General features: G+C 39.6%; 1 protein-coding gene and 1 long non-coding RNA gene across 4 annotated transcripts; both read left to right on the forward strand.

The window, feature by feature from the left end:
* Positions 1–13,616: 13,616 nt before the first annotated feature.
* LOC107845846 lies at positions 13,617–14,792 on the forward strand. The gene is made up of 3 exons (XR_001667024.2): positions 13,617–13,708; positions 14,118–14,192; positions 14,758–14,792. It is a non-coding gene; the product is annotated as an uncharacterized LOC107845846 (long non-coding RNA).
* A 1,149-nt stretch (positions 14,793–15,941) lies between these two features.
* LOC107845827 (receptor-like protein Cf-9) lies at positions 15,942–18,657 on the forward strand. Of its 3 annotated transcripts, none has more exons than XR_007043474.1 (3): positions 15,942–18,259; positions 18,346–18,403; positions 18,502–18,657. XR_007043474.1 is itself a non-coding variant. In XM_016690326.2 (2 exons), exon 1 carries the CDS (start codon positions 16,044–16,046, stop codon positions 18,243–18,245), a length of 2,202 nt encoding a protein of 733 aa, XP_016545812.2. In that variant the 5' UTR covers positions 15,942–16,043; the 3' UTR covers positions 18,246–18,259; positions 18,346–18,458. The 3 variants fall into 3 exon arrangements, 1 of the variants encoding a protein (XP_016545812.2); XR_001667022.2 differs by having other exon boundaries at positions 18,516–18,573; XM_016690326.2 differs by lacking the exon at positions 18,502–18,657 and having other exon boundaries at positions 18,346–18,458.
* The last annotated feature ends 1,497 nt before the right edge of the window (positions 18,658–20,154 follow it).

Raw genomic sequence — 20,154 nt, forward strand, 5'->3', positions numbered from 1 at the left:
GCCCGGTCTCCAGCCGCCAATTCGGTCTCCAACAGGCCGAAACTCCGTCTGCAACCGCTACGCCGTCTCCAGCAGCCGCAGCTCCAAGCGAAATCCGGTGACTTCTAACCTTTGTTATTTCATTATTTCGTATTGCATTTTATTTCATTATTTCATATTCCATCCTTATTGGATTTTATTTCATTATTTCATATTCCATCCTTAGTATTTTGCTCGTAGTAGCCCCTGTACCTTGTCTGCTGTCTGTTGTTGCTGTTGCTGTGGTCGTTTCTTAGTTTTATTTCGGGAATATTACTTTGAATGTGTGTGAGCTTTGTATTTCCTTGCTACTACTTTGATACTGTCACCGGGTTCATCTTTATATTTTCCTATACTGTCGGGTAGTTGTGGCTGTGGGTGGTAATGGGTTGATAGGGTCATGTTCGAGGGGGTTGGGGCGTGGGGCCGTGGTGGGGGCGGGGGATGGGGAGAGGTCGAGAGTGGGCGGGAGGCCAAGGTTGGGCCGAGGGGGAGGTAGTAGGGGGCGTGTGGATAGCGACGGTAGGCTGAGGGTTGGGTCTTGGAATATAGGGACCCTTCAGGGTAAGTCCGTAGAGCTTGTGAAGATTCTTAGGAAGAGGAGGATCAACCTTGCGTGTGTCCAAGAGACCAAGTGGGTAGGGTCTAAGGCTAGGGATGTGGATGGTTACAAGCTGTGGTACTCTGGGAGCGAGAGGCGTAAGAATGGAGTTGGCATCTTAGTAGATGAAGAGCTTAGAGGTCAGGTAGTGGAGGTGAAGAGGATCAACGATAGGTTGATGACTATTAAGTTGGTCATTCGGGGGTTTACCCTGAACGTGTGTAGTGCTTATGCGCCGCAAGTGGGAGCGGAGGGGGAGGAGAAGATGCGGTTCTGGGAGGCTTTGGAGGAGGTGGTGAGAGGCGTGCCCAGTTCGGAGAAGATTGTTGTAGCAGGGGATTTCAACGGGCACATCGGGGCGCTACCGGGAGGCTTTGGGGATGTGCATGGTGGTTTTGGTTTTGGAGAGATAAATGAAAAGGGGGCGACCCTATTGGAGTTTGCGAGGGCCTTTGGGCTGGTGGTGGTGAACTCGGGCTTCCCGAAGAAGGACGAGCACCTGATCACTTTTCGGAGCGCGATAGCCAGGACCCAGATTGACTTTTTGTTGCTTAGGAAAGGGGATAGGGCATTGTGTAAGGACTGTAAAGTCATCCCGAGTGAGAATCTCTCGACCCAACATAGGCTTTTGATTATGGATTTGGGTATAAAGAAGAATAGAAAGAGAAGGAGTAAGGAGTGTAGACCGAGAATTAAGTGGGGCGGCTTGACGCCAGTGAATGCGTGGGAGATAGGGGAGAGGTTGGCGGGCAAGGGGGTGTGGGAGTGTAGGGGGGACGTGGATAGTATGTGGGACAGGGCGGCAAGGTGCATCAGGGAGAATGCAAGGGAGGTGTTGGGTGTTTCTAGGGGTCGGGCCGGTCACCATCGGGGGGATTGGTGGTGGAATGAAGAGGTGGAGAAGAAAGTGGAGACCAAGAAAGAGGCGTATGCTAAGTTGGTGGAAAGTAAGGACGAAGAAGAGAAGCAGGTAAACAGGAAAGAGTACAAGCTAGCGAGGAAGGAGGCGAAGTCAGCGGTCACGGCAGCTAAGACGGCCGCTTTTGAGAGCTTGTATGCAGGGTTACAGGGGAAAGGAGGGGAGAAAAAGTTGTTTAGACTCGCTAAGGCTAGGGAGAGGAAGGGTCGTGACCTCGATCAAGTGAGGTGCATTAAGGGGGAGGATGGTAGAGTGTTGGTGGAGGACGGCCACATAAAGAAGAGATGGCAGTCGTACTTTCATAGGCTCTTGAATGACGAGGGGGACAGAGCTATTGTGTTAGGGGAACTGGAGCACTCAGAGGAGTGTCGGGATTTTAGCTATTGTAGACGTTTTAAGGTAGAAGAGGTTAGACAGGCAGTCCGCAGGATGCGTAGGGGTAGGGCGACGGGGCCGGATGAGATACCGGTGGAGTTTTGGAAGTTCGTTGGAGAGGCTGGTGTAAGGTGGTTGACTGGATTGTTTAATGAAATTTTCAGGACGGCAAAGATGCCCGAGGAGTGGAGGTGGAGTACCATGATCCCTCTCTATAAGAATAAGGGGGACATTCAGAGTTGTAATAACTATAGGGGGATTAAGTTATTGAGTCACTCTATGAAGATCTGGGAGAGAGTGGTCGAGGTGAGGCTGAGACGGATAGTGTCTATCTCGGAAAACCAGTTCGAATTTATGCCCGGCCGCTCGACGACGGAGGCAATCCACCTGGTACGGAGGTTGGCGGAGCAGTATAGGGAAAGGAAGAAGGATCTGCACATGGTGTTTATCGACCTGGAAAAGGCTTACGACAAAGTCCCCAGGGAGGTGCTTTGGAGATGCTTGGAGGTGAGGGGAGTACCGCAGGCATATATCAGAGTAATTAAGGATATGTATGAGGGAGCGAAAACCCAGGTGAGGACGGCGGGAGGAGACTCAGAGCATTTCACTGTCCGGACAGGATTGCATCAGGGATCTACTCTTAGTCCCTTTTTGTTTACGTTAGTAATGGATGTGTTGACGCGGCGTATTCAAGGGGAGGTGCCGTGGTGTATGCTCTTTGCAGATGATGTAGTTCTGATAGATGAGACTCGAGGGGGTGTAAATGACAAATTAGAGATGTGGAGGCAAACTCTTGAGTCTAAAGGGTTCAGGGTGAGCAGAAGCAAGACAGAGTATGTGGAATGTAAGTTTAATGACGTGAGGCGGGAGAACGAGGTAGTAGTGAAGCTGGAAGCACAGGAGGTATGTAAGAGGGATAAGTTCAAGTATCTCAGGTCCGTGATCCAGAGTAACGGTGAGATTGACGAGGATGTCTCGCACCGTATTGGGGCGGGATGGATGAAGTGGAAACTCGCGTCGGGGGTGCTGTGTGATAAGAAGGTGCCACCTAAGCTTAAAGGCAAATTCTATAGGGTGGTAGTCCGTCCGGCCTTGCTGTATGGAGCGGAGTGTTGGCCAGTTAAGAACTCCCACATCCAAAAAATGAAGGTGGCAGAAATGCGGATGTTGCGCTGGATGTGTGGACTGACTCGAGGGGATAGAGTTCGGAATGAGACTATCCGGGAGAAGGTTGGTGTGACTTCAGTGGAGTGTAAGATGCGGGAAGCACGATTGAGATGGTTCGGACACGTGAAGAGGAGGGGCATGGATGCCCCGGTCCGTAGGTGTGAGAGGCTAGCGTTGGATGGTTTTAGGCGGGGTAGGGGTAGGCCAAAGAAGTACTGGGGTGAGGTGATTAGGCGGGACATGGAACAGTTACAGCTCACCGAGGACATGACCCTAGATAGGAAGGTCTGGAAGACGCGAATTACGGCAGAAGAGTAGGGCCAGATTGGGTCGCTAGTGTAGGGAATTACTTGGTGGGGGTTTTTTTTATTTTTTATTTTTTATTCCCGTTATGATTCCGTATTCAGTGTTCCATGCTTATTACGAATCTGTGTGCTTTCCTCTGCTTTCCTCTGTTTTATATTCCTTATGGGTGCCGTATTTATGTTATGTCATCTGCTTCTGTGCTTTACTATGTGTTTGTGTGATATCTTGTGCCTTGAGCCGGGGGTCTTTCGGAAACAGCCTTTCTACTTCATCAGAGGTAGAGGTATGGACTGCGTACATCTTACCCCCCCCCCAGACCCCATTAAGTGGGAATACACTGGGTTTGTTGTTGTTGTTGTTGTTCGAGTGGTTTATCGTGTTGTGGAGTTGGTACTGTTTTGTTGCTACTTGACCGTATATGGTGCTAGATGGGATAAGGAGAATTGGTGCTGGGCCGGGTAGGCTTTGTAGATGTTTGGGTCGTTGGTGGATGTAGTTTGAGGTGGGCTGCTGATAGTTTGATCAAATAGAGGGGTTGAGGAAATTTTAAAGGTAAGATGGGCAAATCAGGCCATTTTGGCTATTTATTAAATAGCCAAACTAAATTCAGCCAATTGCATTTAAATATAGCCTAATTGAACTTGATCGACCAATTAAATTGTAATCACGGTCGAATTAATTTCAATTAAGGCCCAAATTAAATAGGTTTACTAAATTCAAATGAAATCAGATACGAATTGATCCTTTGTTAAATCCCAAGTTCCTCAATTCAATAAAATCAAAATACATATTTATCCAAATAACTATTCTTGAGAATGAATCATATTAAAATTAAGGTTTTAAATCATTACAAACTTACTTCAAGATAAGCCTTGATTACGACCAGATATTTTGTAAAACCAATATTTAAGTATCAAAATTATATAATTTCGTATACTTGAATACGACAATATACAATTGCTACTTAAAATGACAAAATTACGTACAGAAAATATTTTGAAAATCCTTTATTCGGATAGGATAAATTTTGTAATTTTATTTGAAAATCAAAGAAATTCCAAATTAAACTTAGTTATGGAGGGCAAAAATTAGGTGTCAACAACTGCCCCCTCCCTTTGGGTAGGGTGAATGTAAGTAACTCTGGGCAAAGGGAGGTTGACATCCCTAATTTTGTCTGACCACAAGTTCATATCTGAAAGAGGTTAGTTACGCACGATCCTAAGGAGTTAATGCAGGCCCTCGGCATCAGGTTTCCTACATATTTCAGTTTATATGAGAATTTAGGCCACTTATAGTTCATAAATCTTGATTTTAAGAACGATTTTCAAGAAAAAATTCACCGGCCATCTCGGTTTTGGAGTTTTTGATAAGACTAAAAAGTTGGGAATAGAGGGATTTGGGGGGAGGTTGGAATGCTATCGAGTTTTCTACACAGATTCCAACCTACATATCCCTGAGACTCAGGGAATCAGACTGCTTGTAGTTCGACTCTATCGGTAAAAAAGATAGTCTTCTATTTCAGATAATCTTTGGCTCGGAATGAGTGACAAATTGGTCGAGTTGCGGAAAATAGGTTTGTAACCTCTTAACCATGAATGTGGAATCCTTCACATCCATAGGCAAGAACTTACCTAAACATAATTTCTAAAACTCTGAATATGTTGCCACCCGAATTTGAAAGGAAGAGAAGGTTACCCTCGGTGTGAGTTTAGAAATATCACGAAGGTGGAGCTGAAACCAGAATATCCTGAAATACCCATATTCCTTCTAACAGGGGTGTGGTTGGATGGTGGTGGTGATCATCCTTTAGCTCGCGTCCGAAGATTTTGACGTCCCTCTTTAGACTATGTCCCATTTTACTACTAAGAAAGATTTCCACATTGTGTTGCGTCCTACCTGAGGTCGTCCGCACCTATGGTTTTTGATTTGAGATTTTCATCCTCTTGGATGCTCTCGACAATGCTTCAAGAAAAAATGTTAGTGCTAAACATAATTCTCGAAAGAGGTATGTAGTCTTTTACCATATCTCCACGTGCGTTGTGGCCTGAAAAGCGAAGTCATCTCTTCATGTACCTATTTGGAAGTAAATAACTGGAAACAAAAAACACAACAACCTTCTTGGTTGTTGTATAATTATGACATTTGTTGGTTGAATATGTCTTTAAAGTGAGGTGGCTCTTTTGGACACCGGCGATACTTTATGCAGAACGGTCCCTACAATCGTGTAATCTTGTGTTGGTGTGGCAACCCTTTTGGTTACCTATATCACTTGTTGTATGTGGAATGATAACCTCTCCGGTTATAGCCGATGATCGATTTATAAATTTCTCTCAAATTGTCAATCTTTGGATAATCTTGCGCATTATTTGATGTTGGATATATGGCGAATTACAGATATCCTTTGAATTTTTAGATTTTAGGTAATCCTGCACATTATCCAACTTTGGATAAGAGATGGCTTACAGATATCCCTCTAATCACTAGCTTTTAGGTGTTCCTGCACATCATCCGACCTTGGATATAATATGACTTATAGATAATATCTCAAATTATTAGTCTTTGGGTAATTCTGCACATAATCGATCTTGGATATGATGCGGATTATAGAGAACCCTTGGACGTATCAATTTGATAATCTTGCATATTGTCCGGTAAGGATTTAGTTGCGACTTATGGATAACCTTTGAACTATCAATTTTTGGGCGATCTTGCACACTATCCAGTTAAGATGTTGTTGTGGCTTACGGATGACCTACAGGCTATCAACTCACAGGTGATCTTGCACACTATCTTATTTCAAATAATATGACTTATAGATGACTCTCAAATTGTCAATTTCTAGGAAATCTTATATATCATTCATCCTTAGATAGTAACTTAAACGCTTCCCTTCAAATCATGTGTTGTTGATGCATTTAGATGCTGATTCATAAAATAATGAGATATCCTCAATGTCAGCATTTATGTCTTGCGTGTCAATAGATATTAAATAATGATGATATCCTCGATGCCAGTATTTCTGTCTAGCGCGTCAACAGATATTGAGTGATGATGATATCCTCGATGCCAACATTTCTATATAGCGTGTCAACAGATATTAAATGTTGATGCTATCCTCAATGCCAGTGTTTATATCTCGCGTGTCAATAGATATTAAATGATGATGATATCCTCGATGCTAGCATTTCTGTCTAGCGCATCAACAGATATTGAATGATGATGATATCCTCGACGCTAGCATTTCTGTCTAGCACGTCAATAGATATTGAATAGCCTTCTTGGGCAATGGTATGAGATCGCCCTCTCGGCAATGATATGCAATGGCCCTCTTGGCAATGATGTGTAATGGCCCTTTCGGCAATGATATGCAATGTCCCTCTTGGCAATGATATGCAATGGCCCTCTTAGCAATGATATGCAATGGACCTCTTGGAAATGACATACAGTGTCCTTCTTAGCAATGATATGCAATGGCCCTCTTAGCAATGACATGCAATGGCCCTCTTGGCAATGATATTCAATGGCTCTCTCGGCAATGATATGCAATGGCCCTCTTGGTAATGATATGCAATGGCCCTCTTGGCGATGACATGTAATAGTCCTTTCAGTAGTTTAAAAATAGTTTCACCTGAATTCATTTGTCAGTGTTTTGCTTTCTACATGTACCTGTACTCAAGGTAGACGATTATTAGAAATAAAGTCACTTTTGCTAGAGACCATTTCTTAGAAAAATTCTAAATACAATATTTGTAAAGAAAACAAGACACTTTTGTTTGTCCTCTATGATCTCAAAAAATGTGATGGACAATTTGAAAGGTTGTCGATAAATGGGTGTTCAGCCCGGTTTTAGGCTACCAAAAGTACCATTATTAAGCATTATATGCTCTGTTATGGCTCCCACCTTGCTTGGGGATTTTTTGAAAGAAACGCTCATTTTTGTGTATCGATCCCTGCATCCACAAAAATTATTAGTTTGAATGAAACTACTCCATGTTGACCTCCTTCGATCCTTGATTTGCCCCTCGCCATCTTTCAGGTAGTTCTTCTACTCATGACTCTCCGTCCCAATTGATGTCTAGGCAATCACTAAGTAAAAGATTTATATAGATTTTAAAAGTAGTCTTAATTTTTAGAAGATAGTTTCAAAAGTTTATATAAAACTTTAGAATATCTCTGCCAGTCATGTCATGTAATAGCTCAACGAACATCTGCCTCTTGATTTTGACTATATCTGATGGAGGATTTCCAAAACTCATCATCATTGTTGGAGGGTTCTTCAAATAGTTCTGTTATAGCCAGAAATTAAGTCTACCTAGACTTTGTCACAATTGGTGGCTTCAAAAGCCTCACTTTAACCTTTGGTGACGGGGAATTTGAAATATATTCCAATATTTAGTGAAAATTTTGAGGCCTCCCTCAAAATTTCTGCCCCAGTTTAGAGTAGTCTGAGATGATAATCTCGAGTGGATCTGAATCATTTACTGATCTTCATCTTCTTTGTTGGATATTGATCTTCTCATGTGAATTTTCAAGATTCCTTCTCGAAAATTCTGCCCCAGTTTCTATTTCCTGAGGTTATATGACCAAGCCATTGGGGAGCCTACGTATCCCATTGAAGCAGGAATCAGGTCAGACATAGAATTTAGGTCAAACGTAGTTCGTACATAAAGGGAAAAGGGTTTTAGGTAATTACAATCATAAAACACATTACTACACGACGATTACAGATAAACTAAGAACCACAAAACTAGAACGTCCTTCAAACATAGTATCTTTTTACTGCATCAGAATTGATAGGTTTGGTCCACTCTTGGCCATCTATCTCCAAAAAAATCAGAGCTCCTCCAGATAGTACCTTGCGAACTATGTATGGACCTTGCCAATTTGGAGCGAACTTGCCCTTATACTCTTCTTGGTGACGGAGTATGCATTCGAGAACTAATTTCCCAACTTCAAATGTTCGAGCTCTCACTTTCTTTTTGAAAACACGAATCATCCTGTACTGATATAACTGACCATGACACACGGCAACCATTCTTTTTTCATCAATCAACATGATTTGTTCACAACGAGCGCGAACCCATTCTTCGTTACTTAGTCCGGCTTCCTGAATAATCCTCAGGGAAGGTATTCAACCTCCGCAGGTATCACAGCTTCATTTCCATAAACAAGCAAATAGGGAGTCGCCTCGGTAGAGGTTTGAACTATTGTACGATATCCTAGCAAAGCATAAGGTAACATCTCATGCCATGATCTATCATTTTCGACCATCTTTCTCAAGATCTTCTTGATATTCTTGTTGGCCACTTCCACGGCTCCATTCATTTAGGGACGATATGTAGTCGAGTTGTGATTCACGATTTTGAACTGACCACAAATTTCATTCATCAAGTGACTGTTTAAGTTTGCCCTATTATGAGTAATGATTGATTCTGGCACTCCGAATCGACAAATCAAGTTATTCCTGATGAAATCTACAACCACTTTCTTAGTGATGGCTCTGTATGAAGAAGCTTCAACCCACTTAGTGAAGTAGTCAATAGCAACCAAAATAAATCTATGCCCATTCGATGCCGATGGTTCTATTGGTCCGATAACATCCATGCCCCAAGCTACGAAAGGCCAAGGTGAATTCATTGCATGAAACTCGTGTGGAGGCATTCGAATCAAATCTCTATGTGTCTGACATTTTGAACATCTCTTCACATACTTACTATAATCATTCTCCATAGTCATCCAGAAGTAGCTGGTTCTCAGGATCTTTCTGGAAAGGACAAACCCATTCATGTGGGGCCCGCAAACTCCTATGTGTACTTTTTTTATCAGTTTATTGGCTTCCACAGTATCGATGTATCTTAAAAATTCTAAATCAGGCGTCCTCTTAAAAAGAATTTTCCCACTTGGAAAGTAGTTCTTTGCCAAACGCCGGATTGTTTTCTTTTGGTTATTACTGGCCTCTTTAGGATATATTCCAAATTCTAAATACCTTTTAATGTCATAGTACCTTTTAATGTCATAGTACAATGGCTTTCCATCGGGCTCTTCTTCAATGTGTGCACAATGTGCGGGTTGCTCCTTCAATCTTATTTCCAAAGGATCAATGTAACTCTGATCTTGATGCTGAATCATGGAGGATATAGTGGCCAATGCATCAGCAAACTCGTTTTTGTACCCTTGGGATATGTTTGAAATCAAATTCTTTGAATTTTCCACAAAATTCTTGTACCAGCTCAACATAAGGAGTAATCTTGGAATTTTTTACCGCCCATTCTCCCCGCACCTGTTGAATCAGCAAATTTGAATCCCCAATGAGTAGCAATTCACGAACACCCATATCAAGTGTCAATTTGAGACCCAGGATGCAAGCTTCATATTCGGCATGTTGTTGGTGCATGGGAAATGCAACTTAGCAGTTATTGGATAATGTTAGCCTATTTCTGAGACTAATACTGCTCCGATTCCTGAACCTTTGAAGTTGACCGCTCCATCAAATAATAACCTCCATCCAGGGTAAATTTCTGTAATGTCTTCTCCCACTAATAGAATTTCCTCATCTGGGAAGTAAGTTTGAAGTGGTTTATAGTCATCATCAACTGGATTCTCTGCCAAATGATCTGTCAAAGCTTGCCCCTTGATTGTTTTTTGAGTTACATACACGATGTCAAACTTGCTCAGCAACATTTGCCACTTGTCTAGCTTTCCCGTAAGCATGGCCTTCTGGAATATATACTTCAATGGATCCATTCTTGAGATGAGGTATGTCGTGTACGAACACAGATAATGCCTCAACTTTTGTGCGGCCCAAGTCAAAGCGCAACATGTCCTTTCTACAAGAGTGTAACGGGCTTCATATGACGTAAATTTTTTACTCAAGTAGTAAATGGCTTTCTCTTTTCTACCGGTCTCATCATGTTGCCCGAGGGCACATCCAAAATTATTTTTTGAGACTGACAGGTAAAGCAATAATGGCATTCCTTCTCTTGGCGAAACCAAAACCGATGGTGCAGACAGATATTCCTTGATGCGGTCAAAAACCCTCTGACATTCTTCTATCCACTCATTCAATGCGTTTTTCTTCAAAATCTTGAGAATTGGATCACATAATGAACCTGCTAATGTAATTCAAACGACCCATGAAACTCATAATTTCCTTCTTGGTCCTCGGCAGTGGCAAGACCTGAATTGTCTTGATTTTGGATGGGTCTATCTCGATGCCTCTTCTGCTGACTATGAACCCCAGCAACTTCCCTGATGGCACACCAAAAGCACAATTAGTAGGATTTAATTTCAAACTGTACTTTCTTAATCTGTTGAAGAATTTCTCCATATGGGTCAGATGATCCGAACTCTTGCGAAATTTGATAATTACATCATCCACGTACACCTCAATCTCTTTATGGATCATATCATGGAAAATCATCGTCATAGCCCTCATATATGTTGCACCCGCATTTTTGAGACCAAACGGCATTACCCTGTAGTGATAAACACCCCAGGGCGTAATAAAAGTCATCTTTTCTGCATCTTCCTCATCCATCAATATCTGATGATACCCGGAGAAAATCAACGAATGACTGCATTTCATGCTTTGCATAGTTATCGATGAGGATGTGGATGTTGGGCAACAAAAAATTATCTTTAGGACTGGCTCTATTCAAGTCTCTATAGTCAACACAAATTCAAATCTTGTCATTTTTCTTCGGCACTGGGACGATGTTGGCTAGCCACGTCGAATATTTTGTGACCTCCACAACCTTAGACTGGATTTTTTTTGTCACTTCTTCCTTGATCTTTAGACTTAATAACTTGTGCTCTAAGGGTTCTTCTCCCTTTTTTATTTTGGATCCAAAGTTCCTCACCTCTCAAATTTCCAAATCCTAGAAATTTTGAGCCCCAAAATCTCTCAGAACAATATCCAAACTCCAAAAATTTTCTGGACCTAATTTATGAACCCTAATTCTAGAACCCTCCAAATTTTCCCCAATCCCCCCTCTAAAAAAAAAAAAAGCTCCCCTTATATAGAAGAAGGAAATGGGGGGAACCATATGATCCCATGAATTTGAAATTCTAAATCCTCCCTCCTTTGAGAATTCATCAACAAACGTACTAATTTGGGAATCTCTCCCAGATGATTCCGAATAGGTGGACCAATTACCATTGGGAAAAAATGAATCTCTTTCCCAACCAATAACAAAACCCAAATATGTACCTGAATTGTACCCTTATCCCGAAATTTGCGGAATTGAAACATTGGAGGAGCCAACTCACCGATTTTCGGAAGCCTCTAGGCTTTCACAAATGAGTTTGCGTGGGACACGTGAGGAAGACCACGAAGGGTTGGTTTCGGGTCTCTTTATAGTTGGTCGGATCGGGTCGCGCGATGTTGTTACCGTTGCAATGGTTTTGGTCATTTGTTCGAGAGGTTTATCGTGTTGTGGAGTTGGTACTGTTTTGTTGTTGCTTGACCGTATGTGGTGCTAGAAGGGATAAGGAGAACTGGTGCTGGGCCGGGTAGGTTTTGTAGATGTTTGGGCTGTTGGTGGATGTAGTTTGAGGTGGGTTGCTGATAGTTTGATCAAATAGAGGGGTTGAGGAAATTGTAAAGGTAAGATGGGCAAATCAGGCCATTTTGGCTATTTATTAAATAGCCAAAGGAAATTCAGCCAATTGCATTTAAATATAGCCTAACTGAACTTGATCGACCAATTAAATTGTAATCACGGCCGAATTAATTTTGATTAAGGCCCAAATTAAATGGGCTGACTAAATTCAAATGAAATCAGTTATGAATTAATCCTTTGTTAAATCCCAAGTTCCTCAATTCATTAAAATCAAAATACATATTTATCCAAATAACTATTCTTGAGAATGAATCATATTAAAATTAAGGTTTTAAATCATTACAAACTTACTTCAAGATAAGTCTTGATTACGATCAGATATTTTGTACAACCAATATTTAAGTATCAAAATTGTATAATTTCGTATACTTGAATACGACCATATACAATCGCTACTTAAAATGACAAAATTAAGTACAGGAAATATTTTGAAAATCCTTTATTCGGATAGGATAAATGTTGTAATTTTATTTGAAAATCGAAGAAACTCCGAATTAAACTTAGTTATGGAGGGCAAAAATTAGGTGTCAACAAGAGGTAAGAAGAAGACGGTCACTCGTTGTGAGTTGAGTGTTGGATGGAATGCTTTAGAAGTTGAAGCATATGTCATGTCTGGGCTCCTACACTGTCTTCCATCAGCAGGTAAATTCTCGTGCAAAATTGCTTCGAGCTAGCACACTATGTAAGGCATTGTATGCATACTCGATTTCCATACTAACCTTAATGCATTAGCAAAATGACGTCCTATTCCTATTATATTAATTTATAAACAAACCTCACCGATTCAAAAGCATTGTAGAGTTTTCACACTTTTAATGTTATTGTCAAGGTCTATACACCAAGTATTACTCTTATCCTAACCAATTAAGTTTGTGTGGTATGTCCTATTCCTGATAGTGGCCGAGATGAAACTTTTAACTTGGGAGATTTGAAAAATAAGAAAATAAACACACCGAGAAATTAACCGAGGGGATTTAATAACTATTAAATATACGTTAAAATAAGTTATGCAGATTCTTTTGGGTTGACTTAGCTATTAGAATGATCATCACCTGTTACATTATCAATCAAATCATTTTGCATAGAAAGCAAAGAAGAAAGTTTCTTCTTTTTTTGTTTTGGTTATTAAGAGAACCAAAACAAAGACCTTTTTTAGTGACATCTTTGTCTATGATAATGTAACGATCCATCCGGTCGTTTGTAAAATTTTCTCATCTTCTCTATTTTAGCCCTTCTCGTAGTTGGTGTAAGTATATTATGACTCACGAGAGATGTACTAATTCTTGAGGAGTTCGGAGGTTATTGAAGTCATTAGTCGGATTATTGAGTTTTAATAAATTTAAAGTTTGATCATGGTTAACTTTTGATCGAGACGACCTTGGATTAGTGTCATAATATTTTCAATAAGTGCGGAATGTACTTTTTAGTCAAAATACATATTTGGTTTGTTTCTCGAGATTTTGAGTAATATGTAAGGTCTATTGGGTATTTTAGATGTTATTTTAATTGGTGGTTAATGGACCAAATCTGACGTTTTTCTTTTAATTTCTTGAGACCTATGTATAAATATAATTTTTAAGTGGTAGGATTTACCATATACACTTATCATAAAATTAGATATAGGGCAACATGGGAAAAGACGGTTACAGTGTTACTTTTGTTTTCTCTACACGAGTTCATAGAAAATTTCGGCATCTCCAGGTTAGTTCATGCGTGATGTTTTTTTTCTTATGGAATTGCTGCTATAGCATGCTTCCTATAATTATTATGCCAACTAGAGTAGAATGTCTTATAGAGTATTACTATTAATATATGTATAAAGTGAAACGGTGTTGAAATTTGTGAAAGGTTGAATTAGTTAATGAAAATTCAATTCCTTAATAAGAACAAAAAGGGTTAGTAATGGAAATCATTGGCAGCGAATTCTTCTTTAAACATAACAAATGGTTAAGTTGGTAGATTCCTGGCAGTGACGATAGCAGGTTTTCTTGGCAGCCACTTTTTCAATAGTTCACTTTAATTTTGAAGTGAATCCTAATTAAATCAAAATAATTATAATAGTAGGATTTCATTAGAGTCGTATTCTTATGGAGATTATATATTTGGACAGATTTTGATTATCCAGAAGCTTTACGGAAGGGAAAGGCCCTTACAAATTAACTTGCATCTGAATCCTTCTGTTGAGGTAGGTTACAATTTAATTGGAGTTTAGACTCGACTTAATTGTGTGTATGCTCCTAAATTGGATACTTGTGGATTGGTATTCGGACATGCTTGAAATTGTTGATGTTTGGATTGTTGATTCGTGTATAAATGTTTATTGAAAATTGACTTGATGGAATTGTCTTATGACTTTAAGTGTACTTGTAAACTTGGTACATTGTGTGGCATGCTGTGAGGCTGTGTAAATTGTTATTGATATTACTTGGTTATATTTATGTTGGATCGGGTACCACGCCGGTACGTTTATATTTATGTTGGATCAGGTACCACGCCGGTACGGTACATGAACATAGATTGTTTCCTGCAGGTCATAACTATTTGGACAAAAATAAGTCCCATAGCATGTGTGTAAATATTTGTCTTATTTCTGTGGATGTTTACAGTATGGTTGATACTCTTGATGGTTATGTGGATTGTTTGTGAGCACTGTTTGGCATGTTGTTGTTGTATTGTTGATTCATTGAACATTTGTTGTGTGACGATGCATGTCTACTTGTTATTTGATTTATGTTGTCTACGGAGTGCAGAAATTGTTCTAGGCTCAGACATGACCTCACCTCTAGAGTTTGAGAGTAGATCTTGATCCAAGGGTGAGCACTCCGTCTCCAGGCTACCATGGGTCATCTTATTTATTCTTGTCCATCTTTCGGGGCAATGAAACATTCTTTATTTACTTTATTTTTGGATATCACTTTACATATGATCTTTGTTAGTAGTTCTTGTATGATGACTTTTGGGTCTTGGGAATTTTAGTAAGTAGTTTGTTTGAATTTCCTCATTAATAATAATTAGTCCTGGATATTTGTTATTATGTTGAATTTTATAATAATATCATCTAATATTGACTAAATGTTTGGGCAATGGTTTGGTTTAGATGATTCTCCCACAGAAAGATTAGTATGGGTGCCACTCATGGCCATTTGGGTCGTGACAGATAAGGTATCAGAAAATATGCATGTGTTATTACAAGTGGAGGGACCTTTGTGTTGTTGCCTTCATTTGAATTGAGAATGTGAACTGCTGACAGTTTCCTTCAAAAAAGTATGATTAGTACGAATTAAGAGTATGTACCCCTTTCAGTCCTCAAGTGTATGCCCCATTCATTATATATGTAGTTACGAAGTGTTGCACCCTTGGCGTTTTGATGATCCTCAAACTATTCCACAAAGGACCTGATCGACAGCTTAGTCAGTATCTATGGGACCTGGTCCCATATGAAGTTGCTCTTTGAAGATTACTCGTTGACTACATCTGGAAGCTGTACTTTCCTGTAGAAAGTTGGTAGCGCGGCAGTAGAGGTGCTGAGTCTCGACCAACGTCGACAAACGATACGACATCCTGATATAATAAACATTTGAATCGATCTTGATATATTCATTGGAACAAAGTGTCATTCGTTACTTAAAATTTGAATTTGTTAACAAACAAAAGGTGAATATGTTGACATGTGTATCGTGAGAAGAGAAGAAGTTAAGAATAAAAAGAAAAGTTATTCTTTTTTGTTAATAGAAAGGGAAAGTTGTGTGTATTTATTTGTTGGAGGGTTGTTAAGGGAACCAAAACAAAGACCTTTTTGTGACATCTTTGTCTAAGATTGACTGAAGCAGACAAAATGCATTGACTTGAGAATGTGCCTGATAGTTTCGGGCATTCATTTGTGTGACACATCAAATGATTGATTCTAAATTGCCATTTTTGCTATATATAAATATATATAAACCTCATCAAAATTATTGAATAGAGACACACAAAACAAACATTTCTTGATATCTTCTCTACCAACTTAATTAGTTTTCATCATTTTAGTGCAGCAATGGATTGTGTAAAACTTGTACTAATTTTTATGCTATATCCCTTTCTCTGTCAACCTGCTTTCTCCTCATCCTTACCTCATTTGTGTCCCAAAGATCAAGCTTTTGCTCTTCTACAATTTAAGCACATGTTTACCTATAATCCTAATGCTTCTGATTATTGTTACAATCCAACAACTCATTCATGGAACAAGACCACAGATTGTTGCTCATGGAATGGAGTTTATTGTGACGAGGTGATGGGACAAGTGATTGTGCTTGACCTCTCTTGCTGTGGACTTCAAGGAAAATTTCATACCAACAGTAGCCTGTTTCAGCTCTCCAGTCTTAAACGGCTGGATTTATCTTATAATGATTTTTCCGGGTCTCTCATTTCACCTAAATTCAGTGAGTTATCTAGCTTGATGCATCTTGATTTGTCGCGTTCAAGTTTTACAGGTATAATCCCAGCAGAAATCTCTCACCTTTCTAAATTACAAGTTCTTCGTATATGGACTGTTGACCTGTATAGGCTTAGACTCGGGCCTTACAATTTTGAACTGCTCCTTAAGAACTTGACCCAATTAAGATATCTTGAACTTGACTCTGTGAACATCTCTTCCACCATTCCTCTGAATTTCTCTTCTTATTTAACAACTCTACTCCTTCCAGCCACACAGTTACACGGGGTATTGCCCAAAAGAGTTTTCCACCTTTCCAACTTGGAAGACCTTACTTTATCATCCAATTCCATAACTGGTCCAATTCCATCCAACGTAAGTGGACTCCAAAACCTAAAATTACTCGCCTTGTCATCAAACTACTTGAATGGGACTATACCTTCCTGGATATTCTCCCTCCCATCACTATCTACTTTAGACTTGAGCAATAACTCTTTCAGTGGAAAAATTCAGGAGTTCAAGTACAAAACATTGGAATTCGTTTCTGTAAAACAAAATCAACTGCAAGGTCCTATTCCAAAGTCACTCCTAAACCAGCAGGAACTACAAATTCTTATTCTTTCCCAAAATAATTTCAGCGGACAGATTGGTTCAACCGTCTGCAATCTGAAAACACTGGAACTGCTAGATTTTGGAAGTAATCATTTGAACGGAGCAATCCCACAATGTTTAGGTGAGATGAGTCGACTTATAGTTTTGGGTTTAAAGAACAATAGCCTCAGTGGAACAATTAATACAACTTTTAATACTGAAAACCAACTCCGCATCATTAACTTGTACGGGAATAAGCTGAAGGGGAAAGTTCCGCCATCGTTGATCAATTGCAGATATTTGGAATTCCTTGATTTAGGCAACAATGAGTTGAATGACACATTTCCAAGTTGGTTGGGAGGCCTTCCTCATTTGACGATTTTAAGTTTGAGATCAAATAAGTTGCACGGCCCTATAAGTGATTCAAGGACACACAACTTGTTTGCTAAAATTCGAGTAATAGATCTCTCATCCAATGGATTTAGTGGAAATTTACCAGTGAGCTTTTTTGAGAATTTTCAAGCCATGAAAATCAATGGTGAGAACCGCGGAACCCAAGAGTATGTTGCAGATCCATATTCTGGTAATTACGCGAATACTTTGATAGTTACAACAAAGGGACTGGATCTAGAACTTCCTCGAGTTTTGACTACATACATGATTATCGATCTCTCAAGGAACAGATTTGAAGGTTATCTTCCAAGCATTATTGGAGATCTCGTTGGACTTCGTGCGCTGAACCTATCTCATAATGGCTTGGAAGGTGTTATACCAGCATCGTTGCAACATTTATCTGTACTTGAATCGTTGGATCTCTCCTCCAACAAAATAGGAGGTGAAATTCCACAACAACTTGCATCCCTCACATTTCTTGCAGTCTTAAATCTATCTCATAATCATCTTCTTGGATGCATTCCCAAAGGAAAACAATTTGATACATTTGATAACAGTTCATACCAAGGGAATGATGGGTTACGTGGATTGCCACTCTCAAAAGATTGTGGTGGTGATGATGGGGTACCACAAGCGACAACTCCAGTTGAGCTAGATGATGAAGAAGCAGAAGAAGGAGATTTGATCAGTTGGCAAGCGGTTCTCATGGGTTTCGGTTGTGGTCTGGTTATTGGACTGTCCATAATATACATAATGTTGTCAACTCACTATTCAATATGGGTTTCGAGGATGGTTGTAAAATTTGAGCACATAATTATTACGAGAATGAAAAGATATTAGTGTGTAACTTGCAGGTATTCAACTTAATCTCTATCCTTCATAACATTACGTTCCATCCTTAAAGCTCTAAATGTTAATCCTTCATTTTTGGACATTGCAGGATTCAACTCTAATATGCCGCCGGTGATGCAAATATAAGCCTTCATCTTTCATAGATTGTAATTTTTTTCAAAGTGTTTGTTACTCTATGAATTAAGACATCATTTTTTTTTTCTAAATTTGAGACTCTACCTGAATTGTTTTCATTTATTTGAAGTTGTTCTTGTACAGATATTAGCCCAACTTCTGATACAAGTCAAATGGCCACCGTAATTTTTGAAGACATGATTGGAGGTCATCATTTAAAGGCTCAAGACTTGTCACCCCGAGGGCACAAGAATATGCAAGGATGACCCATTTTGAGAAAAAACAAGGCCGTGTGTGGAAGATTGCTTGGAGCATCGAAGACTTGAGGATTCACGGTTTTGGACAACACTTAATGGGTCATGATTTGGTCATTTTCATTAAGGGTATTTTGGTCACTTCATTGGGTCCAAATGCACTCCATGGCCACCCCACCTTTTAAGGGCATTGTTGTCATTTTGCCTTGTCCGTTCTGTGTAGTGTTAAAGGTCCAAGATTACCATATTCTTGAATTCTTAAGATTATACCAACCAAGGTCTAACTATCTATCCATTTTGTTTATGTTGTAATCGTTTGTTTGTGTTCTTGTAATTCAAATCCGTGACTTGTTGTTCTTGTTCCATTGTTGTTGTTCTTCATCTTTTTGTTGTTAACATAGTTTGTTGTTAGCTGTTTTTAGGTGATAAACACATCAATACATTGTGTTTTTGTTGTTGTTTGTTGAATCCGAGCGTGGTCTTCAAAAGGGTCCACAGATCTTTGATCTTGTGGACTGATTTTGAAATGTGTTTCGTGTTGTCCTTGTAATTCTTGTATCAACTTCTATCATTGCTTGCTAAATAATCTGTTGTAGTAATAATTTCAGACTAATCACAAGTAATATGGTCTGCATTTTCCCTAGCTGAAGCATATGTTGTGGTTTTTTTGGCATTGGCTTTACCGGTCTGTCTTCCTCAATAACTAATTCTCGCTGACCTCATTTCGTATGGATTATAGAATCAGTACTCTATATAAATTGTATTAAGATCACCTCATATTGATAAAAAGTTAAGAGAACATTTTTTTTCGAAAAAATAAGAAAGTTCTAAATGATGTTCGCTCGTAGGACCCAACCTACTTCCCGTTGGAAAGAACTGCCCATTAGCTAGCCGAACTAGTGGAGTGAACCTATAACCTAAACTTTGTATTTAACTTATGAAATTTAATTTATTGTATAATTATTAAACTTGATAGAACTAATACATAAATTATTTTTTCCTTTTTTGGTAAACTGTGAAAGTTTCCCATAGACAAATCAAACATTTACGCAGCTGCCAAATCAATTTCCCCACAGCTGCTATATTCCACAATTTGTAGCTTTTTACGTTGAGTCCTCCATTCTTCTTTGGTCATCCATTCCACAATTTCCCCCATGCCACAACTGATATTTTCCTCTTGTCATCTTTGCTGCCCCATAGATAATCTCGGCATTTCTTATCTAGCTCTTTCAGTACATCTTGTGGCAGAATGAAAACCGTCGCCCAAAAGTTATATAAGGCAAATAATACGGCATTTATCACTTGCAACCTCGCTGCATAGGATAGTGTCTTAGAGTAGATACTTGTGATCCTGTGTGTGATTTTATCTACCAGCAGTTGGAAGTCCATACAACTCCATTTTTTGAAGACAAAGGTTTGGTACCTTATAGGCAGGGTACCTTTGGAGAAACCATGACACTGTTAGAGTTTGTGACCTGAATTTTGTTGATCCGGCCCTGAAAAGATCGTGGTGCGACCCATGTTTGAGA

Source organism: Capsicum annuum, chromosome 8 (assembly GCF_002878395.1).
Source record: "Capsicum annuum cultivar UCD-10X-F1 chromosome 8, UCD10Xv1.1, whole genome shotgun sequence".
Taxonomy (NCBI): Eukaryota; Viridiplantae; Streptophyta; class Magnoliopsida; order Solanales; family Solanaceae; genus Capsicum; species Capsicum annuum.